At 42.0% G+C, this 23834-nt stretch overlaps 2 protein-coding genes across 4 annotated transcripts in view; both read right to left on the reverse strand.

The window, feature by feature from the left end:
- Positions 1-18402, reverse strand: part of npnta (nephronectin a) — a 57225-nt gene extending 38823 nt beyond the window's left edge. The window contains exons 1-2 of one of the 2 annotated variants that reach the window (XM_084364573.1): positions 17860-18402; positions 6294-6394 (exon numbers count right to left, since the gene is read on the reverse strand). In XM_084364573.1, the coding sequence (XP_084220699.1) occupies positions 6294-6394; positions 17860-17930 (172 nt within the window). In that variant the 5' untranslated portion in view covers positions 17931-18402. The remainder of the gene's footprint in view (positions 1-6293; positions 6395-17859) is intronic. The other variant, XM_084364574.1, reaches the window with a different exon arrangement.
- A 1857-nt stretch (positions 18403-20259) lies between these two features.
- The window catches only part of gstcd (glutathione S-transferase, C-terminal domain containing), a 58519-nt gene continuing 54944 nt past the window's right edge, over positions 20260-23834 (reverse strand). For both annotated transcript variants that reach the window (XM_084341108.1, XM_084341107.1), the window contains exon 12: positions 20260-22889. In XM_084341108.1, coding sequence (XP_084197234.1) covers positions 22699-22889 — 191 coding nt within the window. In that variant the 3' untranslated portion in view covers positions 20260-22698. The remainder of the gene's footprint in view (positions 22890-23834) is intronic.

Genomic DNA, 23834 nt, shown 5'->3' on the forward strand with positions numbered 1-23834 from the left:
GCGGCACAGACAATCGCGATAAAGCGAATTACTAAAACAGAGATATCACTTTTCTGCTTTCATCGCTCACTTGTTAGCTCGAATTACCAATTCAAAAGTCCTGCCTTAATCCTGTCCACACCATTTGTCGAAACAAAGACTGCACTCAATCAAGCTAAATCCCGGCCTCAATGGATTTTGTAAAATCCACCAGGACCTCTGAGGGAATTATAATGTGTGATCTATTTAATATGGAGCTGATATTCAACCCGGCTCCTTTTACAATGCGGATCAAATAAAAGCGTCTTTCTATCAGAGCAGTTTTTAAGTCTTTTGGAGGAAGTTAATCAAAAACAAGTCAAGCCCTTTGAGACAAGTTAAGGTCTCAGAGTTTTGTCCATTAAAATAAAAAAGTCTTTTTTAATGCATAAGCCTTAAAAATTAGATATTCAAGCCGTGTGGCTACACAAGGCCTTCTAGTTAGTGTCTCGTCAATGTTTAAAGCTGCAAAAGGCAAGTCTGAAGCAAGTTTGTCGATTACTAAGAGTCAAGGTGGTCAGAAGTTTGCTGATCCAGGAATACCTCTCAATAATCAACCGTCTTTCTCCAGAATCGCCTTCTGCAACTTTAATCGTTTTACCTAATCAAAAGTTGCTTTAAAAGTTAAACTCAATATTTTGTGAGGAGCCAACTCTCAAGTAAATCAAGTCAAATTTCAGTATCAGTTTGAATATATTCAAACCCATTACACAGACAATACCCACAATGCAATGTCAATGTCAACGACATTTTTGCTGGAAAAACTATTAAAAACTATCTATTATCAAAATAGTTGCCGATTAATTTCCTTTTAAAGGATAACTACCGTTTTTTACAACCTGGACCTTATTTCTAGCAAAATATATGATCATTTACTCACCCAGATAACTTTGGTGTCATTTGAAGTCGATCGGACGAAATTAGATCCAGTGTAGCGCCGATATATCCATATAATGTGAGTGACAGGGCACCGAAACACAGCCTCTATAATGCATTATCTGCCACGAAACTAGTTCATTTCACCAATATTTTGTTACGATACGCTAGTGCTATTCCCCTCTGAGTCCGGGCTCGTCTGTTATTAATATCCGGGGTCAAACTAGCAGTAGCAGCTACAGGTAAACAAGCTGGCTGTCGCGGGTGCGCGCAGCTCAGAGATGACATCTTGCAGGTCAGAGGTAGTAGATCAACCTACAGACCCCGGATGTTGATAACAGACGAGCCCGGACTCAGAGGGGAATAGCACTAGCGTATCATAACAAAATATTGGTGAAATGAACTAGTTTCGTGGCAGATAATGCTCATAGAGGCTGCGCTTCGGTGCCCCGTCACTTGCATTATATGGATATACGCGGCGCTCCACTGGATCTAATTTCGTCCGAACGACGCCAAATGACACCAAAGTTATCTGGGTGAGTAAATGATCATATTTTATGCTAGAAATAAGGTCCAGGTTGTAAAAAACGGTAGTTATCCTTTAACCGACTAACTGGCTTATTGACTAATTGTTGCGGCTCTAGTTCACTGCAGGTATGACGTGGCTGATGTTAGAGAAAGATTGACGTCAAAGTAAATAAGCTTTGGTTCAGCTTTAGGCAACAAATCACCTGGTTACAGTGAGAGGAAGTTTGTGGTTAACCCAAAACATTAATTGCAGACCTGTGACCGGACACAGACTTCTGTCTCCTGCACGAAAGGCGGATGCACCACACCTGAATCCACCCCACCCTTCACATCCTCACTCTCCACATAGCGGACTAACATTAAATGTGAGGTGCAGAACTGTCCGGTATGAACTTAATTCAGATGAATGCTGGGCTGTGTAATCCTCACTTGTTTAATCAGTCCCTAAAGCGGTCTTAAAAACATCTGTCTTCTTGATTTTCCAAGCAAAAGCCACTTTTCAGAGCATCTTATACGGATGAAACACACTTCAAATTAAAGCCTCTCTGACAACCTCACACATCTTGCATCACCTGACTGACTGGGTGGTCCATTTGCATAATAACACTGATGGGATCAACCTGTTGATTAGCATCCTTCCATCTTCATCAGGAGCGGAGGATATGAAAATGATTTCCAGTGTAATTACTGTAAACTGTACTACACTGGAAATGCAACTGCCGAGCAAATGTTCAAACGCTGTCAGTGGCAGTAAAACGTTCACGATGGCAGCTGGTTAGAATAAGTAGCTTCGAGTGTGGCTCTGCCTGCCGGATGGCCTGTCAGAACATTATAAGTGGAGCTTCAGTTCTATAAATCTAAAACCCCTCTCTCTCTCTTCCTCCATCTGCCCGACTTACTCACTTGTCTCCCTCTCCTGACTTCTCTCCCCCACTCCAGCAGCAATCATCTTCAACTCCTTACCTCTAAAGCATTTCCTTTACACCTCAGGATTTTCACTTTCTCCAACTTTTAGTCCTCTCTGTCCTCTCTCCTGCTCTCTTTCAGTTCCTGGGAGCTTGATCCATTAAGTTTCTCATTCTTTGAGGGAAGTCCCACAAACCGATCGCTGAGCTCCGTGGCTGAGAAAGCCACAATCCGATAGCTCCAATCTAATCTCTCCTATCGCTACAGAAACCTTTCCGAGACCCGAAAATCTGTAATGACTGCATCCTCTCTCTCATACACACATACACACCCGTGATTACACTTCCTTTCCTCCCTCAAACCTTCCACCTCCCTCCTCCGAGGTTTAAATCAGCACCTTACAGACTTGATGGAATACTGATTGTAGTCTCAAGTGAGCGATTTGAGCTGTGCACCCGGTCGGGAGCATTTGGACGCATTAAGGCAGGCACTCGCTGAGCGATTTAACTCACAGAACAGATATGGTGTTCTTGAAGAAAAAAAATAAAAAATAAAAAGTAGCGGTGGAGTGAAAGTGGTGTAGCAGCTTGAAATGGTGGTTAAACTCAACATTTTCTCATTTTTGGCTCAACGTGGAACATGTGGGACTCCAGAACAACAAAGAAAACATGTTGACACACTGCTGTTCGGCTGGTTGAGTGATGGATGCAAACCTTCTTTTTTTTTTTAGCTTTACTGTGCTTAATTTATTATTAAATAAATGTCACGTATGATGTATCGTCGCCTTTCATTTCTAGAGGCGAAACAATGAATGTTTTGTTCTGAGGAGCTGTAGCTACACTAGGACATGTGTCGTGGAAATTTGGGCTAATAAAAAAATTAGCCCATGAATCATTGCCCCTTAATCTCAGCTTCTGTGATAATGAAGTAATTTTCTTCTGTCTCGTCCTCGTCCAAAACCCACATCTATTCCACCTTGAATTCACGGCAAGCCGTAAAGGCAGAGAGCCCAGTACAGATGCACTGGGATCTATTGGGCAGTGAGGCGGCTGACTCCTGCCAGGATTACTGCTGAGTCTGGCCCTGTGTTCAGACAAACCCTATCAAATGACACAATTGAGCTGTCTGTGTAAAACAGTGGTGCTTTTGCCTAAATTGTTCCAGCACAGATTGTGTAGTTCAAGTGTCAAGGCCTTGGGAAAAGGTAGGAGCTCTTTGAACGAGAACAACTCTAATTTATAAGCGTGAAATCAACCCTCCTCAAGCTACAAGTCTCGGTTTGTCCCATAAACCGCTAGCATAAGAAGTTTTTTTTTTTTTGGCTCTCAGTGTTTATGTAAGAATAAAATTATCATATTTTGCTTCTAATAGACATGAAGCGAGAGGTGGATAAAGGCAGATTTGTCTTGCCTAGACCTGAGGTTAATCTGGCTGAGCTGTAAGAATACAAAACACTGAGGCCACGAACTCCAGTAATACTGTTTGTGTTCTGCAGAACAAAATAAGAAACCTTTCAGTGCGCTCCAACATCAAGCGAAAAGATGGCACTCTGCCACTCTTACATGAAGCTGGAGTCAAAAGTAGCAGCTGAAGTGAACAAAAGTAGCATCTTTAAGCTGCAGCGGCTCAGAAGTTTGGACCCAACGAGCAGTGTGTGACATATTTCATGTACAAAATACAATGAGTTAAACAAAAAAGTCAGCTGTAGCATGGATTGATTAGCTTCAGTACAATGAGAACATAAATATGGTCATTTCAGCAAAGAAAAACACAAAATGAGTGGATTAATAAACATTATTCTACCGCCTGACACCAGCATGCAGAGTTATGAACCTTTATGTTTTCCACAGCAGGAACTAAACAACCCATAACTGAAGAACTCAACTTTTAAGAATTTGTAAAGCTTTGGCGTTCTGCTTTGTGTTTCCACCGTGTTGTACAAACCGGGACATTTTAGATACGCTTCACTGAAAAGGAAAGAGTGCTTTGGATGGCTACACTGATTGAAAAGGGGGCAGACATTGTCATTTTCATGCATTATCTGTGTGGTAGGCGAGCGCAGTTGTGGGACAAACAATAGAGAAGAGGCACTATTGAGATGGAAATTGTCAAATTTTGATGGAAAAGTGCCCGCCAACGAAGACAGAAAGAATCAAAAAAGGAGTTAAAGTGAAGGATCAGCTTGTGAAATACAGGTCTGAGGGAAGAAAATGAGCAGCTTCGACAACATAATGCATCAGTGACAAATAACAGAAACTTTGCCACTTTGGTCCAACAAGCGGTCACAGTAGTGAAATGTTGGGTTACTGCTGTGTTCTTGTGCTTGTTCTTGCCATGATTGTTAACAGTTTACCGTTCATTTTTGTATATATGATCTTTTTTTATCCTTTACTGTAGATGGATAGATAACCGCTAGCGTTAATGTGTCAACTAGGTTAGTATGACTCCTTCATTACACTTGGTGCTTCAAAGAGCTGCAAAAAGTGACCGACACAGCGGTTACATCGTCTTGTGAAAGCAAGCCGTAAAGCTCCGACCTCATTGCTGGATACGGGATTAAAGTTTTATCTCTTCAACTCTTTCTCCATTTTAGCAGCCAGCTGGGGTAGCTGACAAGCTAACCACGCTAGTTAAAAAACACATACATAACTTTTTAAATGATCAAAAATGCTGAAAACACTATACAAAAACGAACGGTATTTTAAAGTATTTTAATAAATTTCCGTATGAAATGGCGTCAAGATTACTACAGACGTGTGCTGTAGAGTTGGCACTGCAAGCACGAGGAAGTGCAGTTTGTAAAGTGAAGTATGGTTAAACATTAAAGCAATAGTTTAAAAAAAACAAAAACTTTTATTGAAGAGAAGACAGGCAGCTCTCTTATCTGCATGCTAAATGTGAATTTACCGCTAGCAGCCAATTAGCTTAGCTTAACATGCAGACTGGAAACGAGGAAGCACTAGCCATGCTTTGTCAAAAAGTAAAAACAATCCAGCTATCGGCCCCACTGAAACTCTTTAATAAATATCTTCTTAGTTTAATTTGGTAGTACAGCGAGAGCTTTATACTGTATGTTGTCTGGTTTCCTGGTGGTTTACAGTCATTTATGCTAAGCTAATCGACTGCTGGCTGTAGCTCCATGTCCAACAGACAGAGTGCTATTGATTTTCTCATCTAACTCTTGGCCAGGAAATGGATAAGTATATTTCACAAACTCTTCCTTCAACTTAGCGGGTTGCATCGTTCCTGCTGTGTGAAGAGCCTGATTATGCGTTAACCCCTTCTTGTTTAAACCTCTGCAGCAAAGCAGCAGCTACACCAGCACCAGCACCGAGCCGAGCAGAGGATCTGACATTTGTGAGGCAACTGCCCAGATTTGAAGCCATGTTAGTAATATTCACACCTCCCAGGGTAGCATTACAGGAGAGCGGAGGATGGTTACACAATGTAAATATGTTGGAAATGTTACGCGTTAATATTTCACACAGTCATTCTGACTCGGGCGTAATGACCGGACACGTCCTCTGAATCCCTCAGCTGGGTAAACAGATGAGTGCACCTGATATCACCATGGATTGTGTGCCTCATTTTTCTTGATCTGGCAGCGTTAGCTAGCTTGTTTGTGCCCGTTAGTAATCTATAATCAATCTCCCATCTACCCTTGAATGTGTCCACATGCAGCTGCAGTCTCCCCCTCATTAGGGCCCCCCGCAGCGTGAATGAAACTGTCAACCAGGCCTCCGGTCCAACCAGCCATTACCGTCAATCTTTAGTCAAAGATGTGTGTGAGGCTCCATTAGCTGTTTGTTGTGACAACGTTCGCGTGTGTGTGTGTGTTTCCCCGAGCCTCCATTTACTGTGGTGCTCCTCCGTCTAATAGCATGTTTGACCCCAGCTTGAAACCTCGCAACCTTGTTAGCCCTGTTCGCCCCAGCAGCAGCAGCAGCAGGCATGATGGCACTCACGCTGGCAGTGACCCCAGGAGCGGCGCGTCCATCCCCAGCAGCAGTCCACCCTGGCCCCGTATCGACACAGGCCATTGGACGAGGCCATCTGCCGCGGCCACCTGTGAAAGAATGACATAATTAGTTCACAGCCAATTAAAATGTCTTAATGAAAAGAAGGGGTCTTTTCAATGTTGTTTGGAGGCTTCAGAGCATTTACATGATTCATTTCAGTCTCCTGCTGTTAAATGGTTTTTTCCTGGGAGAGTTTTTATCTATGATTCTTTGGTTCATGCATTTGGGTTTACATATTAAAACTGAACAGACTAATCTGTGTTGATGTTTTTGAGTGTTTGAGAGCTCTTCAAATGCACTGGAGGTTGTGAATTCTCACATGTACTGTACCATACTTGAGTATGCATTAAAGAAAAAACCTTTTTGCACCCTTCTAGTAAGTGCAGCAATACAGAAGTCAAACTTGTCTATTAAATGTCAGAAAACAGTCAGGGGCTAAATCTAATACTTTACACGACCTTTTCGAGATTATTTTTTAACCAAATTTAAGACTGATTCTTGAATAATTCATCTTCTTATTAAAGCAGTACAGGTAAGTGTAAAGGTAAGTGGTCCTGCGAAGAAGCACAGTTAGTTTAATGTAGGAGTAGGGTCAGGGAAGTGAGTTCGGTTAATCTACATTTTGCCTGCAGGAAAGTGCAATACAGTATTAGGTTCGGTGGTAGGTTAATGTCAGAAATGTGGACTTTGACACAAAAGAGCTTGACTCATTTTGCCAATACACAATTAAAAGATGAATACTTTAAACTGTATAGATGTTTTTGACAATTCAGACCTCATAAATTCAAATTTAAGACTGTCGACCGCAACGGCAGCGCATACAGATGCAGCGGCCTGAGGCTCCTTCAACATCGCTACATTTTTGTTTGTTTTTTTCCGCTTCATTGCTGAAACAGGTATTACCTATGACAGAAATACATTCATCAGTACTGGAGAAAAAACGGAGGCTTTGGATTAAGGTGAGCGGACTTTGAGACGATCGCTGCACGGCATCTTACTTCCATCCAACTACTGATGCTTGGTGCTCAAACCCAGTCAAAGTGGATGGACAGTGTTTCCCAGATGTTCAACTTTTAAAGGGGCACTATGTAGTTTTGGAGAAGAAATACAAACTCAGAATTTTAATATTTACAATACGAATGAGATAATAATACAAATAAGGAGGGGGGTGCTGAAGTTGAGGTTTGCCCAGGGCGTCATGCAAGCTAGGACCGCCACTGGTATTGCCAAAGCTGTTAGCGGGCTAGTGGCACAATAATGGCAGACAAAGTGAAGCCACAGTGGTGAGTACTAAGAATGGGATAATGGGAGTTGTTGTCTTCAACAACCACCACTGCTGGTGTAAATTTGCCTACGTGACTCAGGCAGAAATGTTCAAAAACAAGGCAATTTATTAAAGTTTTATTCATGTTATGTTTAGTCATAGACTTCCTGCCTCACTCTCAGACTCTCTAAGGAAGTCATGGCGACAGGCATCAATAAGAAATTTGCTGTTACCTTGAATATGATTACAGACTTCTCTGGGTTTGAACAAGGTTGGAAACATTCGAGATAATGTAGGCACACAACTCAACAAAACATACAACACGGGAATAGTTGTTTTTATAGACATTTTTAACGCAGAAATGTGACATGTTAACACTTTTTGGAGACCTGCAGACTTTGACAGTAAAAAATGCCTTTTACAGTTTACCAGATCCCAAAGTGACATCTTTCATTTGTACATCACTTACAGTGTTTAGTAATGAATATTCAGTTTACTGTCATTCACAGTAAGACAAAGACCAGCAGCAAATAGTCACATTTGAGAAGCTGAAGCCAACAAATATTGATTCAATTGATTTTCAAAATAGTTGCAGCTTAACTTCCTGTCAATCAACTAATTGTTTCAGCTCTATATAAACACAAGAGCAATAATTTCTAAATCATGTAACTCGCACTACATTTTCTGAGGGTGCTGAAACCCGACTTTTCACTGACTCCCTGTAGCACATTATCGTCTTGTCACGGAAATAAAACTGATAGCGCATCAGATCTTGTTGGTTTGTGCGATGTCAAACTAAAGACCCGCGTTGAAAGCCTGCCAGGCCCGATTTGAATTTATCCTTCCGTGCGCATCAAAGCACCACTGACAACCACATCTGAGAGGACCACGTTACTGTTCATTATAAGGCTTATGAAACAGATTAGAGGCTCCATACTGTCCTGTCTGATGCCCTTGAAAATGTTTTCTGTATCCATTTATTACATGCCTGAGTGTGTGTCCCTTTAAAGGACCTATCAGTCAATATCCTGACAGTGGAAGATACCATCATCCCTTCCACAGCGAGAGCACGCAGGTATTAGTGTTTGCACGGATATAGGGTATTTTCACGCGCTGCAGTTCTTCTAAGAGAAATTACAGCCGGATGTTTTTTGTTCTTCCGTGTTCTATTCTGCTCAGAGCAAGAAATAGCTTCTTGGCACACAGTGTATGTGGATTACCTTTTTATCTGTACCAAGGCTCACCACATATTTATGGAGAGAATAAGGCGAAGGAACGAGTCCATTTAAGGATACTGATGAAAATCCAAGCCGCATACTTTGAGAGCCTGGCTCGGACATGTTACCTAAAATCTGGGGAGAAATAAATGGATCACAGGCTGGGTGAATTTTTGCTACAGTACAAGAAAGAAACCTCTTTTTCGTTAAGTACTGAGGCTGCTTTCATCAAGATCTTGAGCACATGAGAGTTTTGCATGGATCACAAAACCACTATATGAAAACTGAGTGACCTGAGGTGACTATTCAGGTTTTCAGTTGTATAGCAGGAGCAGGAAACACTTTAATCCAGTTACAAGACAAAGAAGAAAACTCTCTTGATATACTTCCTTCACACAAAAGACGCTTTCCTTTGTGCCGCGATGAGAGAGCGAGCATGTTGCTCAGTATTCAAGGCACATCCATTGCCACTATCCCTGCCTGTTAGCGTCTCTATGCCAAGATGAGGAAATGCTAATGCTTGCCCCCGCTGCCAATCACCTCATTGGAAAAAAAAAACCCGATGGATGCTAAGTGAGAGTGGCAGATCCAGGGAAAATGTTTGTCTGCTGCCTGGCAAGCAAGAACGCAGTCAGGCAGGGAGATTCTCCAAGCAAACCGAGAGGAGAGGAGAGGAGAGGAGAGGAGAGGAGAGGAGGTAAAAGGCAGAGAAAAGACAATGAAAGGGTAAAAAAAGGAAAGCAAAGGAAAGGAAAGAGACAAAGTAAAGGAAATGAATAAAACAAAAGAAAGGACAGAAAAAAAAGAACAATTGCCCTTCGGGGACAAAATAAAGATCAACTTGAAAAGAAAAAAAGCAGAAGGAGATAATAGGAGAGAAGAGGTAAGGTAAGGTGTGGAGACAATGGGAAGAGAAAGGACAAAGGAAAGGAAAAGAAAAGAAAAGAAAAGAAAAGGAAAGGAAGGGAGGAAAGGAAAGAAAAAGTACAACCTATTGCCCTTCAAGTGACAAAATAAAGTTGAACCTGAAAAGAAAAAAAGGAGGAGAGGAGAGGTGAGGAGACAACAGGGAGAGAAAGGACACAGAAAAGGCAAAATGCAAAGGAGAGACAAGTTAAAGAACAGCAAAGGCAAAAGAAAGTAAGAAAGGTAAAGGAAGGAGAAGAAAGTGAAAAGGCAAAGGAAAGAAAATGGGACATAGGACAGAAATTACAGGAAAGGATAAAGGCAAGAAAATGTAATGGAAGGACAAGGAAAGGAAAGGAAAGGAAAGGAAAGGAAAGGAAAGGAAAGGGTCTGGACAACAGCCAGGTTTAGGTACAACTGTCTCTGTCACTGATATGCACCCACACACACACACACACACACACACATGCATAAACATGGCACCTGCTGTCCCTCCATACTGTAAACTTGCCATGAGGCAAAACAAGAACATCTCTGTCTGGTGCAATCATCACTTCATTCGGAGGATGGTGACACCTTTAAAAAAAGAACATCTGACAGCCTCCCATAACATTCAGTGATGTTTAAATCTGGGTGACTGGATTTCATCCTGATGTATTCACACACACACTTTGATTTATTCATCAATGTGCATAAGGTAATCATCTTAGATTATGGAGGGAAGTTAATGCAGCTATAGGTGCACCTGCTCCTGCACAACACGGGCTCTCATATTCCTTTTGAAGTTATAAGATGTTGCAAAGTGATCATTGATGCTAATCACTCCCAGTAGGAAGCAGCCCGTGCCAGATTCATTTAACAGTTTTCAAAAGATTCTGTGTGTTAAAGAGATATTTTGATTAAAGTTAGAGCTCAGTATAACATTCACAAGTCCAACTCCTGTCGCCTTTACACACATTGTGCTGTAATGGCCCTGAATAAAAGCTTTTTCAGATGGCAGTCCAGCCTTTAGTACCAAAACTTGTTGTTGTAATGTCTGAGATTTAGTGGTGTTTTGCACTAGTTTTCTTTCTTGATCCGCCAACCTTTTCCTAACATAAAGAAAGAAAAAAAATCAGCAAATCATCAATTGTGTGACTGCAGCTTGTTATTCTGCCAGCTTTTCTGTTCCAGCTTCTCAGAACTCTTCTTATTGCCACAGGTTGCTTTGAAAGTCACATCTAACAGTTTTGATTGCCAGATGTTGCTCAGAGATCAGTGTGTGCAGCTAATTAGCTTCGACATCATATCACCGGCCAATAATGTGTGACTTGGAAGCTGTGTGATGGAAGTGACCTCATCTGGTATTCCAATTATTTTGTCCATGAAATTGTTGATTTATCAATTAGTTGATTGACAGAAAATGAATCATTGATTATCTTTGTATAATCATGTTATTATCGTAAACACCTTTCCCAGTAAATTCAAAGCTGGTGTCGAGTCGTTCGAGCACAGGGTTGGTTTTGGGCTCTTTTGAAAGGTTATAAGCTGATTTTTTTCCCCAAGCTTGTTCTGCTTCCGGTATTATCTCGAGATTGAACATTAACTATAAATTTTTCTGGCCTAAATTTTTTAATGCAAATATAAGCCTGTAGATGACCTGTAACTGCCCTAATAGCTGGAAAACACAATGAGTCCACGTTGTCTTACATGGTCCAAGTTCAACTTAGATAATAAAAATCATAAAAAAAAAAATAAACACTTAATTTCTTCTAAGGAAATATCCAGGTGCCAGGCAAAAGAAAAGCTGTTTTATGACCACAAAACACCCCTGCTTGAACGTGAAAGGGGCAGAAACTCATTATAGTTCTTATTTCTGGTCATATTTTTCAAGTTTTAGGCTTTAAAAACTGATATAAACTTTATATTATTGGATTTGACATCTCATTGGCTACATGGTGCATCAATCATCCGGAGGTTGGTGTGTCACCTGCTCAGGAGAGAGGAGAAAGAAGAGAGAGTTGGTCGACAGGATCACTCTTTGGCTGTTGTAGGCTCTAGGGTGGGCATAGAAGCTCTTATCTGCTCAAATGAGCTGTCAATCAAATGGCTGCCAACTCAACATCTTGTCTTTTTACAGATAAAAGCAAAACAAGCATCCACGATAGCAGCTCTTTTGCCATTTTGTCACCATTTTATCATGCAATTGTGTGTTTTTGACTAAATATGTTACAGAGATGGATCTAGTGTTTTTTTTGTACATGCAAGTTTGTCAGCTTGTTAGCGTGTTTGTACGTTGTCTGTTTTTGGCCACTAAGTTTTTAACAGGATAATTAATTAGTTATTAAGGTCATTTGTAAGCAATCGAGCCCAAAATCCACTGGTTCTCGCGGTTCAAATGTGAATATTCACTGGTTTTCTCGGTCTCCGTCAGTCGTCTTTGGTGCAACTAAGCAAGCAATTCAAAACTTGGACTGCGGTAAATTGTGATTTCTCAATATGTTCTGGCTTTTTGTAGACCAAAATAAACAAGAAATGAAAAGGCAGATTGATCAATTATGAAAATAACTCTTTGCAGCCCTATTCTTTGTAGTAGATGGATATCTAAGGCCAACTGACTATAAAAATTATGGACAAAATAAAAATAACTGACAGATGGGGCAAAAATAAAAACATCAGATGCAAGAAAAAGTCAGGGGTCTTTTGTTGTTTTAAATTTGGCAGCCTGGAGGTTTTAAGACAAATATATAAAAAATATAAATCAAGTATTCTCAACATGTAAGGATCAGAGGGGCACGCCATTTGACTCTGAGCACATGATGATATGAAGACGATGAAGACAAGAGCAGCGTTTGAACGGAGGGCTCCCAGTGGTTGGTGGGCGAGAGGTGTCTGGGAGGTCTGTTTGGTGCTGTGGGAGCGATAAGGAGACGGGAACCTCGTGAGATGCATCAGGTCCTGGATTACTGAATCACATATTCATATCTAATGCTTTCTCCTACACACGCATGTATAAATACACACACAGACACACACACACACACACAGTGAATGTGGAATCCCGTTTCATGTTCTCGCTGCTCCTCTCAGGCCTCTCTTCATGCTCAATTTAGCCGGCGGCAGTTGTGTCCATCAGCTCGACGTTTCATCACATCCGCACTGCAGCGATGTCAAATACATATTTTTAATTTCTTGGTACATTTCTGAGCATTTTGAAAATAACGACAAATCTTAATCAACAATGGTCGTTACGGTGACGCTGCACAAACACGAAGAGCTGTTTTTTTTCCCGATAAATCCTCTCCCTAGTGATATTCCACTGCAAAGAGAGCTGGCATATCAGATGGACGTGGGCATAATACCTGTATTTATTACCCTGAGGCTGTGAATAATGATCCTAAATTGCACTAAGCCTGGAAGGAACTCGAGCAGATAATTATTACCCTTCACGCATGCCGTGTGACACCTCTCCTCAAGAACAGACTAACAGACGAGGTTCCTCCAGCAGAACCTGAGCGGTTGATACCCACGAAGGGGACGCCATCCTTCTTCCATTGTTTTACTAATGGATACAGAGCAGGCCAATTTCCCCCCGCCTGACAGTGAAGAGTACTAAGCTCATCGCTCGCAGAGGAGCAGCGTGGGGGGTGTAGCGTGATAATCGGCACCATGAAGGCGTAGTCCTCATTCAGATCAATCTATTATCCATTCATGAACAAAAGGAGCGATTGTGGAATGGATCTTCCTCACAAACACGCGTAGATGTTAAATTCTGCATTCGTCGCATCTTGGTGTGAAGGACTTGCTCGAACCTGCAGAAGGCATGAGCCCGTGGAGTCAGAAGGTGTCTGGAGTCTTTAATGAGCCACCGCGGCTGCACGCAGGCTGCCAGATCTGCACGCAGGCTGCCAAGACGATCACATTAACACGCGGCGCCACGTGGGATATCGAAGAATATCTGAGGTGAACATTTAAAGTGAGACATCAGCCGGCGTGTTAAAACTAAATGCTTTGTTTAGACAAAGAAACGGAAGTGGCCAGAAAAATAAAAACACCTGTATGATGTAATGCAATGCAACACAGTAGCCCTGAGATAAACACGACGAAAAAATGTCCTGTGGCTTCCTCTAGGCTCTACATTGATGCACTTCACCAGAGCGGCATACTGAAAATGTCCTCCTCATTCAAATATATGAAAGAGAAAAACGTTTTTGTGTTAAGTGTTGAGTGCAAAAGGTGCACTCAACCTTTGTAGAAACAGGAGGTATACATTGTCAACAACTTCAAGTGCATTCTTTCCAAATATCCAGCTAACAGTGGGTTCAGTGCAACAATACAAGTGTCTGGTCACAGAGCTGTGTTGGTATTCATTGCATGTACATACTTTAAATTATACGACTGAGTACTCTACATATATGGATGGGGGGGAAAATATATTCATCTGTTCATTTTATTTGAGGATCATTAACAATGTGCTACGTTTTAAAAAGCAATCACACAGTGCAAACTAATACATCCCGTGTAAAATTAAAAAGTTTGATGTATCATAGTCTTGCATTGCCAGACTTAGAGTATCTCCACAGTGCTGTGTTGGTGCCAGAGCCAAGTCTGGCTTTCTATCACTTCTATCAGGTAGGAAAACACCTGCGGTTTGTTTGTATTTCTCTAAACCATTCACAAAAGTCTTGGGTGGTGCAAAGCCGATGTCGACATCAAGAGGTGAGCCCTGGCATTAAAATGGCTAAAGAGACAAGAGTGAGGCTCGAACATCATCTCTCTGTCCGAACTCCACCAAGCTCAAGAGAGTGATGGCTTAATCCGACCCGAACTCGTTCTGTGTTTCTACATCCGAACCCGGCTGGAGGCCAAGCTGGGTTGGTTTCGGATTTAATTCTATTAATTCTCGGATTCATTAATCTAAATTGATCTAAACCTAAGGGCTGAGTTTGTGTTACCCTGTCACGCAGTTGTTACAGTTTGCCTTGTAGCTGCCAGGAGACTCAGCTATACTGTTTAGGTTCTGTCACCAATGTTCAGTTAAAATGAGAAAAATTTACACTTTCACTTTCAAAGATGTTTTTGTTGGCCGGCATTAATATAATCAAGAATGTAGTAATGTCTTAAGTCCTGTCTGGTGTTTCAACTAATGTTTCACTCAGAGCACCTGCTGGTTTAAACAGACGGAGGATGTTTGAGTTGAGTTGCTCATGAAGATTTAGATTGAGTGAAGACTTCTTACTGCTTCTTCCTCCCCTTAAGTTAACGAGGCCTGCATTATGTTATCTAATGTCAGTTTGGTTAATGGCTAATGTGCTAGCTGAGTTTCGGATAACGGTGTGATAGCAGACTCACTGTACGTCGCTGTGAATGTAATTGTAAGTTTAACAGCTTCGAAGTTACCGCATTATGCGAGCCATATCATGTGTTTGTGAGATTTATTTCAATGATTGCTCAATGATTGTCTTTGATCACACAGATGTGCAAAGAAATGCTCCTAACCACAAGAACACCTTGTGTTTAAAAGCATATATACATATATTTTACATCTATGGTTACACACGCACTCACACAGAGCTGGTGTATCATCAATTGACCTCCTCAACCCAAACCCAGACATCGTTTCTACATTTTTGTCCGAAAGGTATCTTTACTTTTTGTAGAGATGGAGATATTGAAAACTGTAACATGCAGACAGCAGAAGGAGGAGGAGAATTCAAGGATAGAGACTAAAAACTTAGTACAAGGTAGACTTAAACCCAACATCCACATTGATTGGTCGGACTAAACGCATCATAGCCTCTTGAAAAACATTCCGTTCCATTCAAAAACATTTTCATTGTCCGGGCAGCACTTATTTTTAAAAAATATCTCCATTGATTTCCACTTTTCTCCCTGTTTGTTCAGTGAACACCACAAAAAAAAAACAACAGGCATGACCTGGTGATGTTTTCAAGTTCATACGTCTTGTTTGGTGAGGTCTAACAGTTGAGCGCGAGTTTCTCTGTCGGCAGGAAAACACTGAAATGTCAGTCAGCGGAGTGCGACTTCAGATATTGCTCGCTGTCAGAAAACACACAGTATGCCAAGGCTACACTTTAAATCCTCTTTATGCCTCAGAAAAACGTTGGCATACACCAGCTATTGAACAGTAAGAGAACTATAAATGTCTTATGCCCATAAAATGTGACTTCGACAGCATTTTCGCACTCATCCTCAACCCCTGTGAACCCAAATGTGGGTCTGACATTACAAAGCCAACATAACCTGGCACCAGTCCACGGCTTCGGATTATTACTGAGGAGGTCTGGTATGTGCTACTTGGCTGCATCGGACTTAACAATTTAGTGACATCACCAGGAAAGAATATCCTCCCGTCTACTGTATGTGTTGCCTTTTACTTCGCAAACATGTTTCAGTGCTACGTGACAGTCGTCTGTGAGTCCTCGGTCTGCATAAAGAGTGGTAACAGCAGCAGAACAATGTTTTCAGCCACAGATTTGCAGGTAAGCATATTATGTGCAGCTATGGGAGAACAAAATGATCTTGCCAATGATGCCCGTGAAGGACCCTTCAGGACTAGATGGATAAGCCTGTTAGGAACGCTCTCTAAAAGGCAATAAGTGAGGGAGACTGGGTAATAAATGGCTTTTTTGCTTGTGCTCGGTCTCAGGGGATATTCTCTCAATGAATTAATATTGAAGCAGAGACTCGGGGCCCGGGCAAGTTTATACCCATAAAAATTGGCAAATTATGGCCACAGTGACAAGGCACTCAATCAGCGGGGATGTTAATAATGTACAATATGCTGCTGCTAGGTTCAAGCAAATGATCATTACACAAAGGCAATGCGTGAAATAAAAGTTGAAGCCCTACACATGGCCTGTCACACACACATTAGCCACGGTGATTAAGAAAAGGGATGCCCTAAATAACAATAATACAGCATGTGCTTGCAGATGCTCTCCCCCCCTCTCTCTCCCCTTGCACAGACACTTTTCACTCCCTGTTGAAACCTTTGATATCCAAATCTGCTCCCTTCGAAACACTTTTGAGCCGAGGAGGTGAGAGAAAAAAGGGCCATGTACCTCCAGATGTCAGAATCTATCAACAAGCAGGTGGAACGGGGGCTGCCAGTCAGTCTGAAAGGGCTTTTTTTGATATGCACGCACACCATTTCAATAACAATTACCTCCAATAATCTTCAAAAGTTTCCTTTCACTCATTTGAAAAAGCGAAACATGAGAGAGAGCATCCAGCTTTTTTTGTTGGGTGGGTGGGTGGGGGCTCTCTGGGGCCTGTCTGACAGAGATACAGCAGGAAGAGTAAAGTACAATACTTTGCTGCATGCTCTGTTGGAGATGTAGGAATTTTGGCAGTAGGAGTCTGTTTGTGTAACTCTCTCACTGTTTGGATGGACATGCATCCAAATTTTCTCTGAGCTCCAGAAATCCATCTCAATATGATACAAATAAGAGGTAGTGGCATTTTCACACACATCTTTTTTTAACTGTAACAAGGAGAAAAACGAGCGTTTTGCCAAAACAAACAACAAAACATGCAATCTGGAAACACGGTCTTTAAACACTTGTTACAAAGGGATGGGCCAGGCTTCCACCTTAATTACAACCTGGTTTTATTACGCATGCAAGGCTGTAAAAAAAAAAAAAAAAAAGAAAAAGAGCATCATCCATCATGCTCATCAACTCGAGATGCACCTATGGGGCAGATCGAAATCTCGGACACATGCATTCTTCGGGGATCTGGCGCGTCTCCGCACCTCTTGTCTTCGCATACTTCATCAGATTCGTGTTTGAACATGAAGCACCGGGCGATGTGCTGTCACATCACTTTATAATCAGCCTGATAGCTGCCGCACAAGACAAGAGCCGCCTGTGCCGACTCCCGCACGTGTAAACACCGCTTCCACTCACACAGACACCGTGCGCGCTCCGAGGCGCAGCGGTTATTAGTTTGTACCAGGGGGAAAAAAAAGTTCTCATAATAGAGAAGAGGGATTTGAGCGCAGGAGCAACATGTTTCCAGAACAATGAACAGTGTTTCAGTTTGCAGCCGCTCCAGCGAGCGCAGGTCTCTGCGGGGACACCTTGTAAATGTCTTCTTTCACACAAAAAAACAACAACCTTACCTGCCGTCAAAGTCCGCGCTCGCTCCAAAGCAGCAGCTGCACGCCAACATCAACTTTATCCATAAATCCATGATTTTTCGGGAGTTACGCGCCCGCGCTGCTCGTTATCTTCCGTAAATCCAACAGCAGCGCCGGGTGAGGAAACCGCGGAGGAAGCGATCAGAGTTTCTCCTTTGAGGGCGCGCAGGTAGGACGGCTCTGCTGTGGTTCCTCCACACTGTTCATGTGCGATACTCAGTGAAACCAGCCGGTGTGACCCCGATCTGTGTGCGTGTGTGTGTGTGCGTCTGCGTGTGTGTGGAGCGGGACGCACTCTGCCGGGAGGAGAGCGCACACACAGCTCCCTCTCCTCACAAGTTCAGTCAGCTGGCTCTCCAACCAACAGCACCCACTGCAGTCCGACCTTTCCTCCCGTCTTCTTTTTCAATAACCACAGGCGCGGATACCCGAGCAGCCAGCCAGCCAGCCAGCCAGCCGCGCCTCTGCTGAGACGCTCAGTGTAACGTCATGACCCGCGCAGCCGAGAGGAAGAGGCTCCAGATGCAGCTCCGCGCCGCGCCGCGCAGGCTTTTGCAAATGCCTTAATTAATTGCGGAGCCTGCTGAGGCACGCAGGTGCACCGGCCACCCAGGTAGACGTTGCAGTGGAAACGACTGGGGCTGAATTTACAATACAACATGAGAGGTCTGAGGAGGGCTTGGATAAATACAAAATGCTTTTGTTGCAAATCCAATCACTGTCAATAACAATACCAGGGATGCACGATATGGATTTTTTTCAGCCGATATCATAACCGATAATCACCTGACTCTCATGGCCGATACTGATAAAATAAGCGATAACAGAAACCAACAATTTCATATTTGAAGAATAAATTGCTAACCTGTTAGCACACCTGAGTATAAGAAAGGCTAGGATGTTGTGTTCTTCTTGTAACTAAAAAAAAACATCCACACAGGTAGTGACACGTGTGGCTCATGTCTACATTGCGTGGTTCTACACAGGTGCGTCAGTTTTGCGTTATGAGCGCGACATCGTGTTTGTTGGCTGCTCACAAACACCGAGTAGATGCTGCACTATTATCGTCTATAATTTCTGTATCTGCCGATAGCCGATAATGTAAATTTTCCATTATCGGGCCGATAATTTATCTGCCCGATATATATCGTGCATCCCTAAAAAAATTAATTTACTTTTTTGGTTGAAATAAGTAACATCACGACTCCAGTGACAGATTTCCTAGTGCGATTTCCCATCATACTTTGCACAACATCTTGGAAAAAAATGAAATCTGAAACTCCCAAATCTTTATTGTTCTCACAAAACAAGTAATGTCCGACTCCATTAGTGTGATTATCTGCTGTCTGAGTCATAAGCAGCACTTCATATTCAAAAGTCTGTTGAATTGCACTTCCTGTCTGGAGGCACAATTATAAACGTCTGTGACGAGACAGCCTGCTGCTGCCTCGAGAATTTAAGTCAGTCAATAAAAATATTCTCCATAAAGGCTCAACGGGAAAACGCCATCATGTCCAGTAATGGAGCAGGAGACGAATGAGATGAGGGTGTGATATGATTACTGCCGGTTGTTCACTGCGCGCCTTGTTACGCCCTGTCAACAACTTGATAATAAATCCACGCGCTGCTACAGAGAGGGTTGACAATGCCTGTCGGGTGTAATGACACCATTAATCACATTACTCTCATGACTGGACCGTACGGATGTGATTCCATGATGATTCATCACATTTGAATATAAGTTATGGGTTAGGCAGATCTCCCATCAACAGCAATATTACTGATCAGATGAAACTTTAAAGGGACAGCTCACCCAAAACACAAAAATACAAACTGTCTCCAGATGTATGATAGTTATATTATTATTATCTCCTCTGTACGATCAGTTTGAGCTTTCTAACTAAGTTTTTAAAGGATAAGTTCATGAAAAGTGAAAATTCAGTCATTCTCTTCTCACCTCTATGTGCCAATGGCGAGTCTGGTGAAGTTTCGTAGTCCACAAAACATTTCTGCAGCTTCAACATTTATAAGCAGGAAACCACTGGATACTTTTATCGAGACATCGAGACAATTTCCAGCGGTGTTTGTGGTGACAGAAGCAGGTAAGCCAAAACATGATCTTTTCCTCAGCTGAACAAACCGTTTGTGTGCCTAAACCTAACAATTATTCTGGTGATTGGGTTGGAAATCTAAGGTATGTAAAAACAACATACATGAAAATATCAAAGGAAATGAACTGAGGACAAGTAAATAAATATAATACCACAATACCACATTTCTTCTGTTGCTAAAAATACTTTAAAAAACTACATTTCAACATGTCAAACTCACACTCGCATGTCTGTCGGGGGTGTGAGAAAAAATAAAGATGTGTTTCTGTGATTTTGGTGAACTCATCCTTTAATTAAACCCATGGGAGAAGTGAGTCATTATGTTACATTCTGAGCAGACAATGCAACAGCAGACAAAAGTGGAAAATGAGGCCAGAAATAGAAAAATGAACAAGAAAATCCTAAAGCGGGGGGTACATAAGTTGACAACAAGTAGGATGAGAGGCATCAGGAGATAGAAAACAACATTATTAGGGCGCAAAATAACAGCAGCTGGAGCCTGCTGTCGGCAACCGAAGAGGAAATGTTTGCATAAAAATGTAATTTATTCCCAACTTCCATGATAATGCTTGTTTGTTGGAAAATATATACAAGTGAAATAAACCATGGCAATTCGTGTTAAAGGGTAAATATGAAAGCATGATATTTTAGATAACTGAAAGGGCAGCACCCGTTCATCAGTGCCTGCTACAATGACAATAAAGCATAAATAAGGTCACTGACACAAGGGGAAACAATCATACCAACAGGGAGGGGCTGCAGGCTAACGGCCATAAACAGCACCAGTGTAATGAAGTGGAAAACACCAAGACAAACCGAATTTTAATTAGAAGTAATAACTGAGATTCATTAAACAATGGCAGCTCCATTATTTCCTGAAACAGGTTTTCTGCTGCAACAAATTGTTCAGTTCTGTTGTTTTTTTTTTAAACGAATACAAATGGAGACCAGTGTCCCCTGAGTTTAATCAAAAGGATACAGAAGTGTTAATTCGTGATTATTTTAACGATTAGATAACAGGCCAATCGTTTTGGTTCAGTCACAGGTTTCTTTTGCTTCAAAAAACACAAAAACCTCATCTCGTCAACTTCTGAACTGAGGCGAGTCAGGGTACAACCCCAAGATAAATCTGTTGTATGTGAAAACCTCTGTGGCAATAAACCTGTTTCTGAATCTGTTAATTTCACAGCGAAAAAGATATTTAGCCAACTGTACTCAAAGAGACCCTGAGCATTTCCATGGAAAGCTGCTCAGATATCTCATGTTATTTTCTCTACACAAAGAATCTTGTCTAGTCACCTTCATGCCGCGGGGGTTTGATCTGAATCGACCCACTTCACACCTCAGAATTCTCCCCTCTGTCTCACGAGAGCTTTAAGTACTGCCGCCTACTCTCTCGCTCCTCTTTTGTGCCTCATATGCATTTCTGTAATGTGCACTTGTGCAGAGCCACGAGCATGAACATCTCCTTTTGAAATAATTCCAGTGCTTGGAAGGAGCTGTGTCTGTGGCCATTCACCTCGGGATAGATTGACTCTGCCGACTGAATTCAGATGAGCTCGATGCTGGAAAAAGCCCTGCGCCGCCTCCCGTCCATCCCCTTCAGTGTGAGCAGGGAAACTCTGGCTCCCCGGCTACCTCGCCGGATTCTCAAGAGGCAGCAACACATTGTCAAAAGTGACAACACGGGATTTTTCAGAGAAACAGATAACCACTTTCACCTGGGAGAATGAAAGCTTAAGGGGGCTATAGTATGTCTAAAGTGTACAGATTGAAAATATAGAGCGTATTGTGTGATGTTGAGCTGCAAGGCTCTGAACAGTGTGCATCTAATCAAGCGTACTGACCTTTCGCTGGCATCATAAAATATTCATTGGTGCTGAACGTATTACGGGATGCATACGATATTCACATTCATTCTTTATGAGGAATAATCAGTTTCTCTGTAGAACCATGACAAATGCTATATTTTAACTAGTGTGATATGAGTTTAAATCCAATTTCTCTCTTCCAGTACCCCCTCCCTTCTCTCTCCGTCTCTCACAAACACACACAGAGGAGATGTAGATAATGATAATTCCCCATCTCATCTTTAAGTGGAGATGAGTTTTGAGTGTTGAATTTTTTCCTTCTTTTGTTAGTACCTGGCAACAGAGCCGGCTCACAGAAGGCCGTACACAAACTATTTGCTAAAACAGCATGTGGAACGTTAACTGTACCTTATTTGCAATGTGGCTGTGTGTAATTCCTGCTGCTTCTGTTTACGCTGACAGCTTGATCACACAGTGTGGACAAACCCTAACGTATCAGTCGGTGAGAGGATTAAGCTCCTTTACTACGACTAAGTGTTCAATAATTGAGCTCATTTAACTAAGGAGAGGAGTCATTTTCAGGAGGCACTCTTCCACGTCTTTATCGTACCGGGATCCATGGCTCTATCACCTTCACCTTCGGTGTGAAAGAGGTTTTGGTGACTTCTTGTAGTCCAGAAATAATAAGCAAATATCTGTTTGATTTTCCAAGGTTGTTTTTTTTTTTTATAAAAGAGCTTTTAAAAAATGGATAAAAAGAAGATGTTGAGGGTGGATAAAACATAGTTGTATTCTCAGCACCATCATGACACGGCCAGTAGCCACAGAGGCTGGGTACTTTATCAAACCCCCAGTCGCACCGACTGAAGATCCTCTGCTGCACGGCGGTGCCCACAGTCCTAATTATGCACCGGTGCTTCCAGTTGGCTAGCGTCGGCTTCCAGGCCACCGTTTTGCGGCGGCCTTCCCACCAGCATGTTGTTCTTTGGTGAACAGCTTTCGGGCTCCATAGTCATCACCAGCACCGAGTATCCATGAGTCTCTGCTGCCCACGAGCGGTCCAAGTCTACCAGGCCCATACACTGTTTACCTGCAGTGGGCCAAACAGAAAAACAACTCTTTTTAAGATCCGAAAATAAAAGGAATTACTAGAGAAAGGGACATTTTCTTACACCTGGTTTTACCTGTTTATTAAGCACAGCTTCAAAAGTTACCATAGATAAGAAGAACATAAATAAAGCCTAATGAATATTTATTTTTTAAGCCAAAGCAATACAGATATAAAGCAACATTATATAGAATTGGCATTTTGAGTGATTAGGCGTCCCCCCCCCACAGCAACATCACTGTTGTAAATACAAATCCCAGATCTGTAACACTATGTCAGATGTAATGTAGGTGCGGACTACAAATCAACCATCAAAATGATTTTGGAAAATAAGGTCCCCAGAACACTGTGTGAAGCCAGAAAGGTGGCAGGGCCCGCCACATATAAACAAAGTAAAACAGTATGAAATTGTGTTGTCCTTTAAGGTCATTTTGTCATGACAACAAAGAGAGCTTGTTTATTTTGTTCGTTTAGGCATAAAAATCAGTCACTGAAGAAAATTTCTTGTGCACCTTTAAGTGATATTAAGTGATATTGTCTTTTACGGAAACATCTCTTCCAGGATGACAATACCTCCATCCACAGGACAAGAGGTGGGTCACTGGATGGTTTGATCTAATCATATGGAATGACCTTCACAGTTACCAGATATTAACCCAAACGAACACCTATGGGTTAGACAGCGCTATACACCACCGTGATCCAAAAACAAAATGAGAAAATATATTTTGGAAGAACGGTGCTCATCTCTCCAGCAGAGACATGCAGATTCAATTCCAAGGAGCACTGAAGCTGCTTTGGCAAATTTTGATGGCAGCTGTGGCTTTTTGTTTAATTTGTCACCAATGCGAGAGCTGCTGCTTCCGATATATTCAAGCGAATATCAACAATCAACATAACCGACAGGCATTTATTCAACAGAATTTG

Source organism: Pagrus pagrus (assembly GCF_965226575.1).
Source record: "Pagrus pagrus genome assembly, chromosome: 2".
In the NCBI taxonomy this organism is placed as follows: domain Eukaryota; kingdom Metazoa; phylum Chordata; class Actinopteri; order Spariformes; family Sparidae; genus Pagrus; species Pagrus pagrus.